The sequence below is a fragment of the Patella vulgata genome, chromosome 5, assembly GCF_932274485.2.
Source record: "Patella vulgata chromosome 5, xgPatVulg1.2, whole genome shotgun sequence".
Classification (NCBI taxonomy): Eukaryota; Metazoa; Mollusca; class Gastropoda; family Patellidae; genus Patella; species Patella vulgata.
In genome coordinates, this window is record NC_065883.2 from 11,521,778 (window position 1) to 11,544,003 (window position 22,226).

The 22,226-nt window shown below is 35.6% G+C and overlaps 1 protein-coding gene across 1 annotated transcript in view; it reads right to left on the minus strand.

Moving 5' to 3' along the window:
- Nucleotides 1-239: 239 nt before the first annotated feature.
- The window catches only part of LOC126821593 (ubiquitin carboxyl-terminal hydrolase 34), a 32,640-nt gene continuing 10,653 nt past the window's right edge, over nt 240-22,226 (minus strand). Inside the window, exons 5-10 of the mRNA XM_056100927.1 lie at nt 20,259-20,408; nt 19,704-19,771; nt 18,804-18,996; nt 18,002-18,060; nt 17,353-17,511; nt 240-243 (exon numbers count right to left, since the gene is read on the minus strand). Of these exons, the coding sequence (XP_055956902.1) occupies nt 240-243; nt 17,353-17,511; nt 18,002-18,060; nt 18,804-18,996; nt 19,704-19,771; nt 20,259-20,408 (633 nt within the window). The remainder of the gene's footprint in view (nt 244-17,352; nt 17,512-18,001; nt 18,061-18,803; nt 18,997-19,703; nt 19,772-20,258; nt 20,409-22,226) is intronic.

Below are 22,226 nucleotides of genomic sequence, written 5' to 3' on the forward strand. Positions count from 1 at the left end.
TTTTGGGACTAACACATGATATATATCTATGTTTGAATAGTATGGACAAATTTGCAGAAAAAACATCTTTGTGTATGTTTATTACAATGTGTTAAAGTTTCTTTGGGACAGAACTTTTCACAGAATTATCTAAAGCACAAGCAACCAAAATATTACCTTTGAACTCCAGATATTATCGGAATGATCACTACCCGGACTGTCGGAATCACCCAAAACGTACGCATCACCTCCTCCTGATTTCATCTGTAATATAATATAACACAATTTACATATGTATAACATTTTAGTTAGAGTAAGGCAGGTGCTTGTTTAACACAATATGTATCACAGTTTTAAACTCAATTACATATCACAGTCTTAAACTCAATTACATATCACAGTCTTAAACTCAATTACATATCACAGTCTTAAACTCAATTACATATCACAGTCTTAAACTCAATTACGTATCACAGTCTTAAACTCAATTACAAGCCTGGAAATAAGGCTTCCTCAGTCGGCTGGAAAAGACCTAATTCACTCCAAATTTTCATGACAGATAATGATTTTCATAATGGTCTTTAATGCATTATACTTTGGTTTTGACAGTTTCATCAAAAATTTTTATATTCTAATTGATTTCAAATTTTGCAGTGCTTCTGCCCATTCTTTGTCGAAATCCAAATGCCAAGGGTTAGTTTACATGCATGTTACCCTATCAGAACGACCAGAGAGAGAGAGAGAGAGAGAGAGAGAGAAATGGGGTTTAACTCCACTCCACACAAACTAGGTCATTTTGGGACTAACACATGATTCAATTTTATTTCAATAATTCAATTGCGTCAAAGGGGTCTTTAGCAGTGGAAGCAAACCGGAGGACCCGGAGAAAACCCACGAGGTTGGACAGGCGACCCTACTCGTCACGTACAAACTGAGAATCAAAACCCTGCCAGTTGACTCAATGACAGGCCCTATGATACAGCATGCAGGTGTGTATAGAACTTGAACTACTTACGACAGATTTTCGTCTAATTTTCGAACTATGTGAGAGAAATTCTACAATCTGTAGAGAGTAGTATAAACGATGTGGACTAGATGGAGGTAATAAATTATTCCAATCTACATTTGGTGTCTTCTCTTCTATTACTGACTGAAAAATATAAAAGATGGAGACAATAAACAACTGAGATATGAAATAAAATGCAGTGGGATATGAGTGAAATTTTGCCTGGGCAGCAGAATTTTTGTCATCTCTTTGATAAAATCCAACGGTCAAAGCTTCTTTTACATTCACGATAAATTGTTGACAGGACTTCAAACAAATACACCTTGAAACTGAATGACAAGGAGAATCTGCACTGAGAATTCCGGAGGAGCTTTTTCCCATTTCATCGAAAGATAAGACACTGTTCTTTGACCCTCACGAGCGACAGGGGGGAAGCAGGCTAGAAAATGCTAAGAAAAGAGAGAGAGAGAGAGAGAGACTAACATATGGCTCTATTATATTTCAATAATTCCCTTGCGCGTAGGGGGTCTTTAGCAGTGGAAGGAAACTGGAGAAAACCCACGAGGTTGACTCAATGATAGACCTTACGATTCAGCGCGGACGCACTAACCATTCGGCTATTCACCCCTCAAATGCTAAGGAACTTTCTTCCCCAACACAGGTAATCGTCCCAGGACAATATGATTAGTGAGGCAGCGCCATACTCACAGTCACTGTGAGCTCTGTATTCTACTGAAAATGCAATATTAATTTATCCTACGGTCAAACTGTGGTATTTTCTATATCAATGTGGCCTGAATCCTTATGTTTGGGTTGACACAAGTTGTCTCCCTTATGGTGTAGTTCTTCTGCCTTTTTGAGTAATAAAAAAAAGAGATTGGAATTCTAACATGGAGAATGGTTGTTTTTCCCTTTTCACTCACATGTAACTGTACAACACCCCAGAATCCAAGGATCCGAATTTAACACTACATACCTGTTCCGACATGATACTTTTAAAACCATCAAGATGTTTCTGGCTTGTAGGTAATATCATTAATAATTCCCACACACTACGAGACAAACGTCTAGCTTCAGCTTGTAAACCAGTTATTTCATGACAATCCTACAAAAATAATTCAATCATCTATAAACTTTTTAACAATAAATTCTAGATATAAATAATTCCTGTGTTAAACATTTGTTGAAATCCTTAGATTTTGCCCATTCAAGCTCCACTTTCCTAATTTCTTTGTAGGGGGGGTGGATGTCCGAAGTGAGGGATTAGCAAATGAAAGGCTCTGTTATGGTGAGTTCTTGGCATTTGATGCACAGAACTGTGGGTAAACCACTATATATTTTCATGAATTAATAGACGTCATAGGATCAAAAGCCGCTCGTATGACCCCCGGTGTGACCTTCCAGTACAACCAGTCAGATTGTATCGAAAGTATAAAAATATGAAACGAAATATAGATCTGTATTTTAATGAGATTGATGTACATTTGTCTCTTGAACAATCTGAACATTGGTTGGAAAATATAAACTCATCAAAACAAAAAATTTCCCTTCATTTTGTTCCACGTTACTCACCATTTCTACTAAATCTGTATCCAGATTACTCAACTGTTCTAACAACATAAATAAATTATCAAAATGAGGTTCTTGTAGGAGAAGAATCATGGGTAATTTATCTCTAGGTGGAGCTGTTAGACCAGAAGGAGGAATAGAACCATCGATTTTCTTCGGTTGTCGACTGGCACCAACAGATACAAACACCAACTGAAACAACAATATATCAATTTATTTAGATATAAAAATAAAAATAAAAATGGTTGGAGTGCCCAAGTTTAGATTTGTTGTTGATTCCATGAAGTAGTTAGGTTTTAGAACGTTAAATACTGTGTGATTCAACATGGCGCCTGAGGGGTTTAATATGAAATAGGTACGAAATAGTACCAAATGGTTTATTGGTATGAGAGTCAAGGTTTGGACAATAATGCCTTGGAAATCAGAAGTTGGAAGCGACTAGTATGTGGACCGATGTAAGATTGTCCGCTGTGTTAACTGGACGAGTATCAATTTATTTATAAACAGATCTCTCAGTTGACTGGTTTAGGGTTTTAACAACCAAGTAACCTATTTCAAATTAACATTAAGTTACATCTTAAATTATTACAGGGGGTTGGCACGGTTGCCAAATGGTTTAATGCCTGTGTGTTAGATCATAAGGTCTGTCATTGAGTCATATGGAGTGGTTTTCGATTCCATGCTTGTTTGTGACAAGGAGTAGTGTCGCCTGTCCAACCTTGTGGATTATCTCCGGGTCCTCCGGTTTCCTCCTTATCACGTACAACCAGAGAATTGAAACCACGCCAGTTGACTCACTGACAGACCTTATGATACAGCATGCACTATATGCTAACTAAGTTTAATATGGACTATATAATTATACTTTATTGTGTATATTATCAGCTTCTGAAATCAAAACAATAAAATACCTGCATGTCTTTAAACTGCATTTCACCGATAGTTTTCTCGTCTGTGTCAACAGTTAGTTCTTGACCAAAAGTAATCATTCTGATTGGTCCATCATGGAGCATAGATCCCAATATGGGTGACAGTTGAACGCCATGAGTACCCTCAAGTTGTTGGCGCTGAAGTTGTTGTTGTTTCTGTAATTCTTCCCACCATCTTGCTACTTCTGCCCGTAACTCGGCAACCAGATCTGTTGACATCATTTCTAACAGTGTCTGTTAAAATAAACATCAGTTCATTACCTTAACATTCAAATTGTGTCTTGAAACCCTTTGAGGGAATAAGAGAATTCAATCGAGTAAAAACAATTCTTTGTTTATTCTTAGTTTTTATTTTGGCCTTGTTCGTCTGAAGTTTTCAAACATGAAAAACAGTCTGCCAAAGCTCAAGAAATGAGGCATAGCTTTATCTTCAAAATGCTACAACCATTTTTATAGGCCATATCCAAACACAGAATCTCAGTATAACTTTGTTTATTTCACTTATGTAAGAAGGAGGGTCTAGTTATTCGGATGTGACAAAAAAAACAAGGTCTCATGCACGCACGTAAAAGACCCTTGAAAATTTTGAATTCGGTAAAGAGTAAGTGGAAACACTGCTGTCCAAGAAAAATTGTGCCTCATATGCCATGCTTTATTAGAGCACTTCAGAAAAGTAGAACGCTAAACCCATTTCATTTTCATTTGTCAAATTTTCTTAATTATTGTTTTTTTACCTTTTCTGACATGCCCGCTGGCTGAAGATGGATTCTAATAGGAGTTGGTTGTTTCTCAAATCGATGTTGTTGATGACTATGAATACCACTTCCATCAATTTGCCAGTTACGCAGATGGAAAGCATAACGTCTTCTAAATGCTTCCAGATGATTCTTCAATAATGTCAGACCTCTTTGTAGAACTAAAAGACTTCCTTTAGGATCCTAGAAAAACAAATTTAAAAAGGATTATACAATATGCAAAAGCAAATTTTGTCAAAATTATTGATGTCACTCTCAGAAGGATTTGATCAGAGTTAACGAGGCATGATATTAAACTCAATAGCTTTATTGCTATAGTTGTGCTGGAGGGGGGTTATTTCTGGTAGACCCGGGCATCGGGCTAGTGGATTTTCACAACCCTGCTGTAGCTTTACTGCTATGGTTGTGCTGGAGAGGGTTCTTGGGGGACCAAGGTAACATTCCTTTTCTTGCGATCTCAGGTTTCCTCAATTCCTCCCCCATTTTGAATTGTCACCTAGTCATTTCTTCATAACTATATTTTTACACTGGTAAACCTCCATAATTGATTAGTCCCTAACGGGAGTAAGTCTGAAGCAGCTTTTTTTTTTTTGCTTTTTTTTTTGTGAAATACGTCGTCAACTATTTTCTCTTTTGCCCTGCCCTCATCATCCAAGTCCTCACAAACATGTTGCATTCCAATGAATTTCCCACCTCCCTAACTCAGCTATAAGAACTTCAACCAAAGACTGAAGGAGCAAGTATTTTTTTTTACTTTTTAATCGTGATTATTTTTTTTCTTTCGCCCTTATCATCTAAATCCTCACAAACATGTTACAGTTCCAATGAATATCCTACCTCTCTAACTCGGCTTAGAGCTTCAACTAAACTGTCCATACAGCGTTTAACGAACTCTTCCTCTTTATCTAATAAACCATGACCATAACCAATATAATAATTGTTGATATACTGTATGGCAGACATAGATACGTCTTTATTCCTCGCTCGTAAAGCTATACTCCATAACTGATTCATACCAGACAGCTAAAATAGAAATAAATAATACTGGTTAGTAACAAATCAATGATTTTAAATATTACATGTTAATAATTCAAATTTCCCTCATTTCGAAGTATAGAGATAAATTATTGTATTAACGTTACGGGTATAAATCAGTGACATGTGATCTGCGTCACGTGATAAAGGCAGGAGTTAGAAAGTAATCCATTCTTCTAGCCCACCTTGAGTTGTTAATAACAACAATGGATGACGTAACCAGGGACGCTACAACCATCAAAGTGTAAACAGCCATCAATAGAAATCAACATGGTTTACTCAACAACTTAACAGATCTTATCAATTTCAAGTTAGATAATTTTAAAAGAACAACAAGAAATTTCGAATGATCAGGTCATAAGAATAGAGGAGAAGATAATCGATAATTACACGTTTGGTAGAAAGGGGCTATCGGCAAAATATGATTTTGTGTTTTGTATTAGACAAAATTAGATAGTAAAGTGTGTACCAAAGTCTCATTGTTCTGTGAATATGACTTCTATCATAAATGCAATTTACATGGAACAATATTTTATTATGATTTTATTACCCTGTAGACATGACTTCAGTGCCACTTTATATGAAATGATATTTTGTTATGAATTCATTGCACTATGATTATGACTTCTATGACTTATATATGTGCCACTTATATGAAATTATATTTTATGAACTTGACTTCTATGATTAGCAATTTATAAAAGCAATTTATGTGAAACAAAATTGTTATGATTTCATTGTCCTGTGAACATGAAAGAACCCTACTTTAAATCTAATTAATGAGAAAATCTTGATAATATAACAGTAAGTGCAGGAGGACCACACTACACACAAAACAAAACTGACAAGATAACTCTGCGGACAAGAAAAACTACATAGATATTGCAAGAAATATACAACAAATATCGAATCAAGTGAATGGATCCAGGGGTCAGCCGTAACCATCCACTGCCTGTAATAAAGATGAATATAAATATACCTGATCTTCAGCCAAGGGATTATCTGAAGAAGGATTAGCGTATCTTGCTAGATGTGATAATTGTTGAAATAAATTCAAACTGATCATACTGGTAGATTCAGGTTCTAACTGAGGCATCTGAAATACAAACACAGGTACATAAAATATAGCTTAGTGTCATATAGTGGTATATTCAATATTATTGTGGTCTGAAACCTATTCTAATACATATAAGTTATCTCCCTTATGTTGTAGATCTACTGCCTTTTTGAGTAATAAAGATAGAGATTGGAATTCTGACATGGAGAATGGTTGTTTTTAACTTTCATCCACATGTGACTGTGTAACACCCCAGGATCCAAGGATTCAAATATAACATAAGAGGAAGAAATGGGGTTTAACTTCCACTTAACACAAACTAGGTCATTTCCAGACTTGAGAACCAGAAGAAATTCCATAAAAACGAACTCTAGCAAGTAATTATCAGAAATCATTGAACTATCTTACCTTTTCTAAAAAGATGTGTTTAAAAGTATCAACACCTAAAGCATGGAAATCTTTATTTTTGGCCTGATTTAAAAACCAGTGTAAACAGTCATCAGTACATTCATCATCTGTAGCTAAACAATTCCATAAAATATCAACTTGGTCCTGGCTTAATCCTGAAATATAAACAATTTCATACAATATCAACTTGGTCCTGGCTTAATCCTGAAATATAAACAATTTCATACAATATCAACTTGGTCCTGGCTTAATCCTTAAATATAAACAATCCCATAATATATCAACTTGGTCCTGAAATATAAGCAGTGGTACTGAAATATAAACAATTCCATAAAATATCAACCTGGTCCTGTCTTAGTCCTGAAATATATATATTAATAATAATAATAATTCTTGCATCTATACAGAATTCACTCGATTCATTGATAGGGTGACCCATATGTACTCACAGAAATACAGTCCACCACTGATAGTTCGAGACTACCACTGAAGCGTGCACATTCGCCGTGCCGAGACCAACTTTCTGACAGTATGATACTATAAATAGCCATGGCACGTGCAATTCTCTACAAATCTATCAACTATTACAGCCGTAAAAAATTTATTGTTGACGATTTTGAATAGCAGTAAAATTAAGCTTCTTGGTTATTACAGCAGATTTAGAAATTACGTTTCATTTTTTAAATCGCTTTATCATTAACTGTACCGTTAAGAGCGGCATCTTTTGGTTTAGTACAAATAATATCTCTGAATCACTCGGGTTAGACATGAACATGATACTAGCAGTAGTTTCATTTTACTTTTACAAGCTTCTTAAAACGATTGTTGAGCTACCTAACGTGCTTATTTCTAAATTCAATTTTTTGTTCTAGCTTTCTGTTATGTTTCGTAAAAAAGTAGTCTTGATTATCCCGACCTGTCAATCAGACGTAGAATGGTCGATAGACTGGTTAAGCGAGACTAATTTCAAAACAAGGGCACGTAACCTATCTTTTACTCAAAAGTGTCTGGATGTTATTGACGACTCTTGGAACCAGTTTTCAGTCTATTATTTATACATGATTAATGGTCATAGCTTATTAAGTACAACATGATCGTTTATTTAGTGACTTTTATTGTGTGAAACTGATTTGAGGCTTGGCATATATATAAATATTGTGGCGTAATTGTCGAGATATATGGAGATATTTATTTATGGTGGGTCACCCTATCATTGACAGACTATAATCTAGAGTACATGCCACTCATCCACCCAAATCCACCATTGTGTATTGTTTAGTTTTTTAACTATATGTCATATTCAAATAATTTAAATTAATTGGACTTACTGAATATTTCTGGTGAGACAAAAGTAGAGAAAACACAGATGAGAAATTGTAATCTTACTAACACTTCCTCTCTATGATAATATCTGTAAATTATAAAATATAATTAAAACAAGAAAAATTTATAACTGATATCGAAATGCAATGAGGTTTAAAGTAGCTAAGTCTCTAAATCAGTATCATTCAGAGTCTTTGACATTGAAAACATAAATTATTTGTCAATTTAAATCAACATTGATGTTGTGATCTTACTGGGAAAAGATGGGCTTCTGATATCCAATATCTAAGACAAAATAAACATTTTACCATTGGTACACAAATCGTGTACCATAATGCGTTTCAGCGCCATTTGTAACAAGGGACTCAAAGAACGAGGCTAGACATATTCCACAAATCATGTTTAACATTGACCTATATTCTTATCTGGAGAGCAAGTGCAATAAATACTATCGGTGTAGACTAGAATAACCAGACGCTAGAGATTGCCATTCGATTGAGACTTCTAGCATATTTGGCCGAACATAACTGACTAGAAATTGAAGTAGAAATGATTGAATGTAAATCAGTTTATATACATTCAATTGATATTACATTATTATATGCGTTGCGACCCATTTGTGTCAATTTCTAGGTGCCAAATATTAGCGATTTAGCTTCTTTAACGTCCTACGTTTTTGCACCAACAGGGTTAATGAAGATAGGCTTACATCATGCAGTATGCTAAGAGGGAGATTTTGCTCCGACCACCGTGCTACAACCTACTCTTATTTTGATATCCAACTGTTAAGGCATCTTTAATCTGTTGTCAATGGTATACACCGAACATTTGGTTTTTCATACTATCGGAGAGACTAGTCACTTTTGTTTGCCTAACCTGACTAATATCTGCTGCTCTGAATATATTGTGGTATTGGGGTGTATAGGCCACCAGATGGCCAAGATTGTTTATGACAAGAAGAAGGGCTAATCAAAAACAGCTATCTTTCATTTCACTCCATCCCAGAATTCCATCTAGGCTCAAAGCCTTTTATTAATCAAGGGAAGTAACTCAATTAACACAAAGAACTCAAGAAGGCTTCAGACCACTATTCCTTAATAATATGAATAAGTTGGTTGAGTAATTGAGTATGTGACAATATGTGCAAAATACTTTTGTCAGAAATAATAAAATAACTTACAATGCTGTTGGAGACGATTTTCCTTCTTTAACACAATGTGTATAATGAACCAGATCATTGAAGAAATGTTCCATCATATGAAGTTCTGTTTCTGCCCACCTGTAAAAATGAAAGGATATGGGGTTTAATGTTTACTGTTCTGCTTCGACTGGGCTAATGAATTTAGGGTTATAACTTTTTTATTTCTACGGTTACAGTTTTGCATTCAATAAGAATTCAACATTTCTTGTTTGTAATCACTGATTGGGATTCCAGTACAGAAAATTTTGGTTGTGTGTCCATTCTAAACGTACAACATTTCTACTGTTGACATTTCGTCAACATAATTCATTTTAGCTCTAATTCTGTCCAGGAAAACATAAAACAAACAACACAAAAATAAAAATACTCACATAGTAACGTAACTACAGCCTATTCTATAATTAGGAAAAGAATCAAATATTCTCGGTAGAAGACGAAGAGAAATTACCACCGATCTGAAAAAACACAAATATAATCAAATCTAAGAATTTCTAATTTGGAAAAGTGTGTACAAAGTTTCACAAAGATATCTTTAAGAGTTTTTGAAAAGGGACAGATGGAAGCACATTTCCCTTAACGTCATTTTTACAGATATTGTCTAGAGAGAGAGAAATGGGGTTAAACATCCACTTGAAACAAAGAAGGCCATTTTGGGACTAACATATGGTTCTATTATTATTTCAATAATTTGCTTGTGTGTACGGGTCTTTAGCAGTGGGAGGAAACCAGAGGACATCGAGAAAACCCATGAGGTTGGACAGACGACCCTTCTCCTTATCACATTCAAGCGGGAAATGGAAACCACGCCACTTGACTCAATGACAGACTTCTAATCCAATGCCCACATGTTAAACCATTCGGCCACCAAACCCCTCCTATTGTCTATTGAAATAGACACAAAGAGGGAGAGAAATGGCGTTTAACGTCTACTCGATACAAACTAGGCCGTCCTTCGGGACTAACATATGGTTCAATTTTATTTCAATAATTCGCTTGCGCGTAGGGGTCTTTAGCCGTGGGAGGAACCGGAGGACCCAGAGAAAATCCAAGAGATTGGAAGGAATAGACACAAAGATATTATGAATACTATACCTGTGATTAGCCACGTTTTCTATACAAGCAGCAATAAACTTTAACTTTATACGTTTATCTGTTGATACACAAACTAACGAATACAGGGCTTTCTCGGCTTCTACAGCTAAACCTTCTGGTAGAAGATGCTAAAATATACAGTTTTACAAAAATAAATAACAACTTATATTCAAATGACTACGTTAAACAAGATAGTTTGTAGTATAGTAGTAATATAGTGCTCCCAAAAAATTCAGGTTGACATGTGAAAATATTTTGTATCAAAGATTGGGCCGATTTTGGAACACACACTTAAAAAGGTTGTCCACCCAAAAAATTTCATCATTAACCAATTCGTACTTTCAGAATAATTATTTTCCTTATTGCCACCATAACCTTTAGTCCAAAGAAATGAAAATTCTGTTTTTAAATTAGGATTCAAGTTTGTTTGTTTTCTTGCTTTTCATAGGAATTATTTCTTATCAACGAAAGTGATGTAGCTAGCGAGAGAGAGAGAGAAATGAGGTGTAATGTCAAATCGACACAGACTAGGTCATTTCAGGACTAACACATGGTTCAATTTCATTTCTATAATTCGCTTGAGCGTAGGGGTCTTTAGCAGCGTGAGGAAAAAACTAACGAGGTTGGACAGGCGACCCTACTCCTTGTCACTTAATGACAGACCTTATGATACAAAGCGCACGCTAACCATTCGGCCATCCAACCCCCCAGAAATTAAATCTACATACCGCTGCTTCTTCTTGTACTAAATCCCACAATAATGTATTCCCTTTCTTACAGACGTCATCAAACGTCATATCACAGCTAGAAGACTGGGTAGTAGTTATCTCCCTTTGTACCGGTCTATGATGAATAACAGCTAATGAAAATAAAACAAATAATATTAGATATTGAGTAAACCAACAAACCAAGATATTTTTAGACTACTTCAATATTTGAGACTTGAGACTTCTGACTACTTTTGTTGTCACTGGTCCCATATTTTGAACTTATTCTGTGCTTATATATTCTTTTGTACAAGCTAGATTTGTATTTGATTATTTTACATACAATCTGATTAAAATATTTCGTTTAGTTTTTTATACTTTCAATTGCCTACGCTATACATGAAGATCTGACCAGTTGTTTTGGGAAGTCGCGTCAGAGGTCATATGAGCGACTTTTGATCCTATGACATCAGATATTTTATTAAACAATCAGCATTGTTGTTTCTTGTGGATTACCCACAGCTCGACGTAACAGACCGTTTCATTGGCTAATCCCTCACATCATCCAGAACACGTCAATTTTAATAACTCTTCCAGATCCTAGTGCGGTAAAGACAAGTAAAACGAAATTTTGAACTATAAAAAACGAAACGAAATAGGATCTGTGTTTTAATCACAGTTTTACATGATAATCGTACCTCTTGGAACGTGATTTGAATACATGGAGGACATGTGTTCCTGCATCTGTTGCGTATTATAATGTGCGTTTGCACTGATCTGTACTAATTCCTCATCACTCAGTCCCTCCTCACCATCGAAATCAGCCATGTTTTTCTCTGACTTGGTACTCATCCGAGAACTATGACAACTTCCTTCATCTGGACTCATAATACCTTCCGAAAACTCACTGAAATAAAAACACCAATTGACATAACTTCCTGTCACTATTAGACATGGGAAACAAGACAACAGCTAGCGAACTTGTTTCTTAGCCTCTAATAAATTTCTGTAGTGAGAATCTCAAGCAAAATGAGGTTTAACGTCCACTCAACATAAACTAGGTCATTTTAGGACTAACATATGGTTCAATTTTATTTTAATAAGTCGCTTGTACTTTTTAGCAGTTGGAGGAAACCAGAGTACCCAGAGAAAACTCACGAGGTTGGACAGGGGCCGCTACTCCTTGTCACGTACAAGCAAGAAATCGAAACCATGCGATTTGACTCAATGACAGGTCTTCTGATTCAATGCGCACACGTTAACCATTCAACCACCCCACTCCCCACGAATGAATAAGAAATTTCTCTAACCTCTGAATATTTCTCTGTCTATGTGTCTGATGTAGACGTTGTACAACCTCTCTACAATCATAGATCTCTACTTCTGATTTATCACTAGTTAATTGTTGTACATCAGATTCAAATTCAGTACCGGTCTCAATCATTGCGACATCAGATTTCTACAAATATAAAACACATACACTAGAACCAGTGATCTCATTCCACTCAAATTCACCAATCTTGACTACATAAGGTTTAGTTGACTCACTCGCTTTGAAATTAACTGCCTGAGAATATACCTGTCAGGCAATTTACATGCTGTAAAATTAGAATTTCAAATTTATATGAGAAAAAACACTTTCAAGGAGTTAAATCGCTATATTTTGGCACCTAGAAATGGACACAAATGGGTCGCAACGCATATAATAATGTATTACGAATGTATATGAACTGATTCACATTCAATCGTTTGTTTTTACTGTAATTTCTAATCAGTTATGTTCAGCGCAACACGCAAACGCAAAAAGTTCAAATTGAATGGCGGTCTTTGGTGTCTGGTTATTCCAGTCTACACTGGTAGTATTTTCTGGTCGGGTATGTTTAGCCTCATTCATCGAGTCGCTTCATTACAAATGGCGCTTAAAGGCATTCTGGCACGGGATTCGTGTGTCAATTTTAAAAATTTTCATTTTGTCTTAAATATTGGATATGAGAAGCCCAACCTCTTCACGGTAAGATAACAACATCAATGATCATGTGACTACAATGTCGAAGACAGTGGATGATATTGAGTTACCGATTTGCCTTCTTTAAATAATATAACATTGACTAAGTATTTTGATCTGAAATTTTCAGGCAAGTAAATGGACTATTCCGTCTCATTTTTGCATTCAACTATAATAAACTTGAATAAAACCTCTATAGGGTCCACAAGCTGAAAACGCGATTTTTCGTACAATCAGGGGCCATAATTCAGGAAGTTACGGTCCTATACGCGCGAATGTCGAAAGGAACCGAGATCTTTCGGTTATAAGCATACATTTCAAGTTTAAACCAAATCGGATAAAAATTGTGACCTCTACAGTGTTCACAAGCTAAAAACGTGATTTTTCGTACAATCAGGGGCCATAATCCATGAAGTTACAGTCCGATACATGCCAATATCGAAAGGAACGGAGATCTTAGGGTGATAAACCTATATTTCAAGTTTCATTGAAATCGGATAAAAATTGTGACCTGTAGACTGTTCACAAACAATTGTGGACGGACGGACAGGGGTGACGACAATCTGGACGTATAAAAAAATTAGAATTTAAAAAACAAACCTGTGATTCTTCTTCTTTTAATTTTGAAATATTTTCATCACTGGTAGACGCGCCTGGTTCTTTACTGTCTTCTACTTCTATAGTTTCGCTTGGTTTATCCTGGAACTGCTTCGACGTACCCGGAACAGCACCATCGTCACTCGGACACACATGATGTGACTGCATCATAGCTCTACGTAACATAGCTTGATGTGCTTTATGTTTCATCGCCTGCTGAGTATTGAATCGATGAAGATGTTTGATTTCTGGATCCTCTACATCAAAATCGGAACTTTCATCTGTTTGTTCACACGCATGCCTGAAACTAGCCATATCGGCTTCTTCCTCGAGATCCTTCTCATCTTCTGAATCGATAAATTCCGATTCTCCCTCTTCTAAATCTTCGTCATGACAATGTCCGCAATCTTCCATGCACGATTCCTCACTCTGTGTATCACCTTCATGTCCATTCCCATCATTCCTCACTAGCCTCATGACCGTAACTTTCCGTAAGCGCTTTTTACCTTTTCGTTTTTCTTTTGGCTTTCCGCCATTTTCACTGGAGTCTGATCCTTCAACATCACTTTCACTTTCTTCAACTAATTTCACCTTCGACTCGAGTCTAAATTTAGCGTTTTTATGATGTAACTCCACCTCCGATTCCTCTCCTCCGCTATCCTCACTTCCGACGCTTAGATCGCTATTACCATCCATACTACTGTCCGACTCACCCGTGTCCGGTTTCGTGTGATGGATATGATGATGAGGACAACACTCGCCTAACTCAAGTTCTTCCGAGTTCAAGGCATTACAACACTATATATAAAATAAAGCAACAAAATAAAGGTGAAAAGTAATCAGGAATATTCAATAAAATCTTATAATTAAACATACATTATGCAAGAGCTAAATCTGTCTATTGCAGGTCTTTCTTTAGGCCTGAAATGTTATCTAAAATATTAATCCAGACCATAATCAACTCTAGATGGCATCGCTAGCCTGCGATTTTTAGTGGATTATCAGATGCATAACTTTCCATCACGATTTAACGATGAAATGGATAATAGAGACTATGTTGTTTATCGAACTGACTTTAGTAATGATGATCGAGGCTGGGCAGAAATTTCAATCGCTTAGTTGGACAGACGGCCTTACTCCTTGTCACGTACAACAGGGGATTCGAAACCTACCTGTTTAGGGTTAATATTTCTAGATTTAGTTCCACCATCAGATTCTTCACTACTACTCACAGAATGTTTGCCATGTTTACCTGGTGGTAAAAAACAAGGTATTATAATCTGAATATTATGCAATAAAATGTTTCATCAACTCAATACAATCATTCATTTTTAATACAGGAGGTACTTTTTGCAGGGTCAGCATTTTTAATAGAGAGGATTCTTCTTGCCAGAAATCTGAACTGCCTTATGTCGATCCAAATAAATGGACATTTTTTTTGTCAGCCTTAGTCTTTAACACTGACAAATAAGAAACCGGCTTAGTCATGTATGTTATTTTCGGTCCCCATGATTTTACGAATCACATGAAGCCCAATTTCTTTGTCGACCCCTCAGGCACTATCCTGACAAGTGGAAGAACACTTGAAAATTCCGGAAGGGTCTTCTTGAACCAGTCCGATGTCCCTGGAAAATGACTATTTACCACAGATTCACAAGTTTAATTCCAAGTAATTACAACTCAGTTAACTCTAATAATATAAATATTTTACCTTTCATGGCTTCTTCTGCTTCTCGTTCTCTTTGTAAAGCTGTGTATGTTGACTGTAATTGTGGGTGGATTTGTTGTGGTACGCCGTGACCGTGACCAGATGCACAAGTATTCCATATGCACTTGATCAATGCAGACGCCAAATACAGTGTCTGTTAAAATAAATGTAATAAACGTCTACAAAATAATCCAAATCATACCAAGATACTGTATCTATACAAAAATTTGTGACTATCGTTTGTTTGTCTGTTCATGGTTGGCAGCTACACAAGGGCTATCCCAAGGCTGAAATTTGGTGTATAGGGTTAGCGTGGACCATGGAGTAACATGGGCTAGGTGGCATTGGCCTACCACTTCCGGTTTCAGAGTTATAGGCAGAGGCGGGTCATCCACTAATGAATAAATATACCTGGTCATAGGAAAAAAATTATTCTGGCTCTCCGACATTCAATAATAAAAATCTAATGCAGTAGGGAGGTTTGCAAAACTCATCATTCACCTAATAACTATCTACACCAAGTTTCAACCTCAATTAGAAGCTAGGTTAACATGCTCCATAAAAGTGTGACAGACGGACAAACTCAATTCAACAGTCCCTTGCTTTCTTTGAAAGGTGGTTGAAATGAAGTTTCTTACTTTTCTGCACACACTGGACTAATAGAAATGGGCAGACGCCATACAGTGTGCTATGAGAGAAGTACATGTATATACTTACTGATTCTGTATGAGCTGATATATCTAGACTAGAGACTAGTTTCAATAAATGCCTGACTGGTGTTAAATCGTGGAGATTTTTTATCAGTGGTATTAAAATATCATACACCTGTTTACCGCAATGCTTCAACTAAAAACATAAAAAAAAGGTTTTGTTATTATATCTATAAACTGGTATAAAAGTCCTGGCTCGATTATAAACTAAAAATGTCTTCTTACAGCCGCTGACCAGTCCAAAACTGGTTCAATTCAAATGAAATGAAACGGGGTTTAACGTCCTACTGTTTTGCTCCTATACTGGGCTAATGAAGACGGGCATACGCCATACAGTGTGCTACGAGGGAAATTTTGCCCGGGCCGCGGCGCTACGGCCTACTCTTATATTGAATTCCAACTGCCAAGGGATCTTTTACATGCACGCCAATATGTACAAGGGACCTCGGTTTTTCGTCCCATCCGAACGACTAGACAGCTGTCCTTGTCAGGCCCTCCATCCGGCATCACTGACAAGAGGAAACCACGCCGTAAAATCTGGAGGTTCAATTCAAACATGATAAACTGAAAAATAGATGATATAAACAACTACTCAATTTAGGACTAACATATGGTAAGTTTTACTTAAATACAAATCGCTTATGAATAGGTCTTCAGGAGTATAAAGAAACCCACAAGGTTAGTTATATAAACCTACTCAAGCGGTTACCCGCCCACCCATTTTTAAATCTAATATCATTTTACCTGACTTGTTGCCCATATACAATCAATATGTTCATTTGTTATTCTTCCTTCCATAGCCAGAAAATTTAATATCATTTGACTTTGTTTGATTATCTGAAACAAGAAAGAATTTTAATATGGTCAAACCAATTTCATTTTCAGTTATTCTGGGTCTTGATGAAAGTATAGCCACTTGAGACTCGTAAACAAAGTATTTTTAAAATTTCAATCTGATTAAAATACAGATCTTTATTTCGTTTCGTTTTTTTATACTTTCGATGGCCTAGTGGTTTACCCACAGTTCCGTGCATGGCACGCCAAGAAGTAGCTGGTAATTTAACAACTCTTCCAGATCCTAGTGTAGTACAGAAAAATAAAACGAAATTTTGAACTATAAAAAAACTAAATGAAATAGGATCTGTGTTTTAATCAGATTATAAAAATTTCAAACTGAAAGTTTTTGAAGAGAGCACGCTGGGACAGCCTGTTGAACACAGAAATAAATAGTTTTATACAATAACACGCCAGAGACGGCATGTTGAACACACGATCGACCGATGTAACCAGTTTTATACATTAACACACTGGGACAGCATGCTGAACATAGTATACATTCAATACGACTTACCTCAACATGTAGATTTGGACCAAATATATGTTCAACTATTTTATTTTCAATCAACCATTGGGCAAGTTCATTTCCAACACTAGATAAATAATAAAAATCATTTTATTTCATTTTTACACAGAACTGAATAACATAGTAGAGTGCTGAAAGATGTAGTTTTTACCTAAAGATACTTCCGAGAGAAATGGGGTTTAACGTCCACTCGACACAAACTAGGTCATTTCGGGACAAACATATGGTTCGATTTTATTTCAATAATTCACTTGCGCATAGGGGTCTTTAGCAGAGGGGGGAAAAAGGAGGATCCGGGGAAAACCCACGAGGTTGGACAGGTGACCCTACTCCTTGTCACGTACAACTGAGGATTCGAAACCACACCAGTTGACTCAATGACAGACCTTACGATACAGCACACACGTATTAACCATTCGGCCATCCAACCCCCCCAAAGAAACTTCAGAATTATTGTGTTTATGTGCTTTATAAATGTTGATATATTTATATTCTACAATTTATCAGGCACAACTAAAACCATTATTTACAGGTCTGTAATATAATTTAATAATTACCTTTCTGCATCCATAAATGTTTCATTATTACAACTATCATTATATAAATTAATTTGACTCTGAAAAATATAAATTTAAATATATTTATCCACAGTGATTAGATATGAAATAAAGATCTGTTACATCATGTCGATGGATTCCAGGAATATAAATGTAGCATCAGGTTTCAAACAAATATTGTGAGAGAGAAGAGGTTGAAAGTTCTCTCAACAAAAAGAGGATCATTTTGGAACTGGTATATGGTTGCACATAGGTGGCTTCAGCAGTAAGAGGGAACTGGAGAACCCAGAGAAATCACTGATATGTTGAAATCATCCAATAATTGGTGAGAATCAATCATACCTATATTCTATATATGTTTGTCTAGGGTTGCCATGAGGATGAGATTTGGAGTATAAGGGCAGCTCGAGTCAGGGAATGACACAGCCTTCAAATTTCAGAGTTATACTTTCTCCGTTTCGGGGAGTCCATGCAACACCTGGTCAACCGCTAGTTTTTTTTATATACAGAGAGAGAGAGAGAGAGAAATGGGGTTCAACGTTCAGTTAACACAAACTAGATCATTTTGGGACTAACATATGGGTCAATTTCAGTTCAATAAATCACTTGCACGTAGGGGTCTTTAGAAGTGAGAAGAAAGTGGAGGATCCGGAGAAAACCCACAAGGTTGGACAAGCAATCCCTCTCCTTGTCACATACAATCGGGGAATCGAAAACACACCACCTGACAGACCTTATGATCCAACGTGCACGCATTAACCATTCAGCCACCCAACCCCCTTTTATACCAACATGTACTTACATTAATTTGTGCTATCCCTGCTAATCTTATCGTCAAGGTGGTACAAGTAAAATATTTAAAACCCAGCTGTAAACCCTCTTTATCAAAACTAAAATGATTTTCTAATGGTTCCTTGACGGCAGCCCACATTAACTCCGTCATATTTCTACTACCAGCATTCCGTAATTCTCTATCAGATAAACTACACATATATCTAAAAAAAAAAACCAACATAGATGCTTTTAACTCTCCATCAATCATTGATTACTGTATTGAATATTTAATTAAGAAAACAGAATCAATATATGAACAGTACATAATGTCTTGGCTTAGTGCCAATCGGATTAGATAGAGGCATATCAAAATATTTTTACCAACAGATAGATGGTGCTAGCTTGTTGATGTTGTCTTCAAGGGAAGCTGAATGGTGGGAAATTTTAGATTGAACCATTTTTGGGATGGATATTCATTTTACAGAATCAACTTTCTCAAGACTGTAGTTCAAAAGGGATTTGAAATCTCTCAAATGTTGATATGTTTCAGTAATATTTAAATACCATGCTTTATATTAGTTAACACCTTAACATCGAGCCCTACAATCTGGAGTTTCATAAAAATAATATGAAAAGGGTCATGGCAATTTGTCAGCTGCTGAATGGAACTTATGATGTGAATTAAAACAGAGGCTCTTGCCTTTCTGCTGCTAGTATCCCTTGTCATGGTAATTTTAAGTACACCTCATTAGATTTCATTTGATAAAACACAATAGCAGTTAGTTCTGCAGAAAACTCTCTAGTATTATGAGACGTAGAAACATAAACCATAATGTCATTAAATTTTTTGTAGCACTATGGGAATATACTGTGTATGGCATTTAGCACGTTAAAAGTGCACTTTTATTTTTATTATAATTAATCATACCTTATAACAGCTGATCTGAGTGGTATTATACACTGCATTACTGTTGGTATATTCATCCATAATCTCAACTAAAATACAGGTTAAAAAATAGTCAGATATACAGATGATCAACTAAAATACAGGTTAAAATATAGTCAATATACAGACAATCAACGGGGCCTAGTTTTTATGTCAACTGGACGACTGGCGAAAACCTGGGGAGAAAAAAAAAATGGCAAACACTAGTATCTAACCCCATATATCCTGGTTGTAAGGTCCTAACTCACTGAGCCACCTTGGCTCCCGTCAATAATATGTTCTATCACTTAATTTTAGTCGACACCTAAGATAATAGTATCTAAAACTCTTGCAGTGAAATTTAGTACATGACACTTTAACCAAACATATATTAATAACGACAGGAGAATTCCCATAAAAATATTGTGAATAAAAATAAAAAATAAAACGCGACTGATCTAATAATGATTTATACAGAGAATCTGGATAGAACAGTAAAGAATAGTTTTTCCATGTAAACGAGACTTGTTTTAAAATGATTTATAAATAATAACTTACATTAGCAATTAAATGAATCAGTAAATGAGCAAAATTAAAAGGTAAAGTCTCAGGTGTTGCTTTCTCAAAACACTGCTCTAAAGCTTGTATACCGTTTGTGTCGCAGAAAAAACAAACATTACGCAGTAAATAAAGGGGTACATCAGGATCCTACAATAAAAAGAAAATTTATCATATATTTATTTTACAAGAAATCGATTAAAACTCAAATCTAGATTAATAAGTGCCGGGGAACTGAACCACGAATAAAAAATTTATCATATATCTATTTTACAAGAAAACATTAAAACTCAAATCTAGATTATTAATTGCCGGGGAACCGCACCACAAATAAAAAAATAAACAAAAAAAAATCCTCATTCTAAAAGTCTATGTTTTCAGTAATAATATACAATTTGTACAATGTAGTCTTGTAGTCCCTACAAATCAGTTGCGTGTCTTTACTAGATGTAGTGTCATATTGTGGTATATTCTATATCATTGTGGTCTGAAACCTTATGTTTAAGCAGACACAAGTTGTCTCCCTTATGTTGTAGTTCTTCTGCCTTTTAGAGTAATAAAGATAGAGATTGGAATTCTAACATGGAGAATGGTTGATTTTTATTTTCACCCACATATAAATGTGTAACACCCCTGGATCCAAGGATCCGAATACAACATGGTGGAGATGCAAAACATCCTAAACTTATTGTGCTTCATATTTTGTATGTTTTTCACCAAACTATGGATTTAATCAGATTTTTGTGACAGTTTAAGAGTACCATGTGCTTTTCATATCTGTGCCATGTGCTTTCCATGTGCTTTCTTAGAATGGACTAAGCAATACTGCTTGACTTTACTGTATATCTTGAACTCTACTGATATTAGTCAACTGATGGAACTTTAATCAATCTAGTATCATTCTAATTTTGAGAATTTTCATTGTGCAGATGAGATCAGATTGAGATAGCCCTACATTGCCTACAATTATCCAAAGTCTGAAATTATTTTGGAGAGCCTAGTCTTGAAGACAGAATAATTTAAACCATGTTTATGTTCAACTTACATCATCATTACCTAATTTTCAATTCATACTATGATTTCGATCCAGTTTCCAGTTTTATGTGACTGTGAATGTAGTAATATTATTTAGTATTCTTGAGCAGGCAGTGTGGTGTAGATAATCCCAGAGAAGACCAATTATTGTAGATGTAGTATAGGCCTACCGACTTTTAATTCTAGCCTTAGACAGTCCAGTGACAATTATAACATAACATGCCAGTTTTTAGCTTCATACTGAATAGTATTTAATAGTAATAGTAACATTTTGAAATCTACAGTCTACAGTGATTTGATGCATATGCAGTTGCAGTGACATTTGTGTGATATTTTCCTATATAAATCATTTGTTCAATTATCGACATTCATTGAATATTATTGACTTGTGTTTGTTTTACCTGCTTGGTTATCGTTGTTAGGATATTGTATGATTGTATTGTATGATTGTGTTGGGTGAATGTGTTATTTGTGTACAGTACTTGAATTTCCATTTTGTTAATTTGATATATTGTTTAGTAATTAGTTTTCTAACATTTTGTAAGCTTGATACATGTATATATATTGTTTCATAATTAATTTTGTGGCATTTCATAAGTTCATTTTGTACAACTTTGAAATGGCTCAAGGTAAGCCCTTTAATGCTGATAAATTTGATGGGTCTATCCTAAGTAGGGATCTTGCTACAGCACATTATTTGACTTTCGTGGATTATTTAGAACATCATAATCATGATCAGAACCCTGTCAATGTTGCAGGAATTAATGTGATGGTTGGTCTCTTCAGGCAAACATTAAAAAGCAAAGCACGTCTATGGATAGAAGGTAAAGTGTTCCGAAGCTTGGCAGATCTCCGCACTCAGTTTATTGAGAGATTTTCTGATAATCGGACGCCCTTTGGTTTGCATAAGGATTACGCTTCATTTTGTTATGA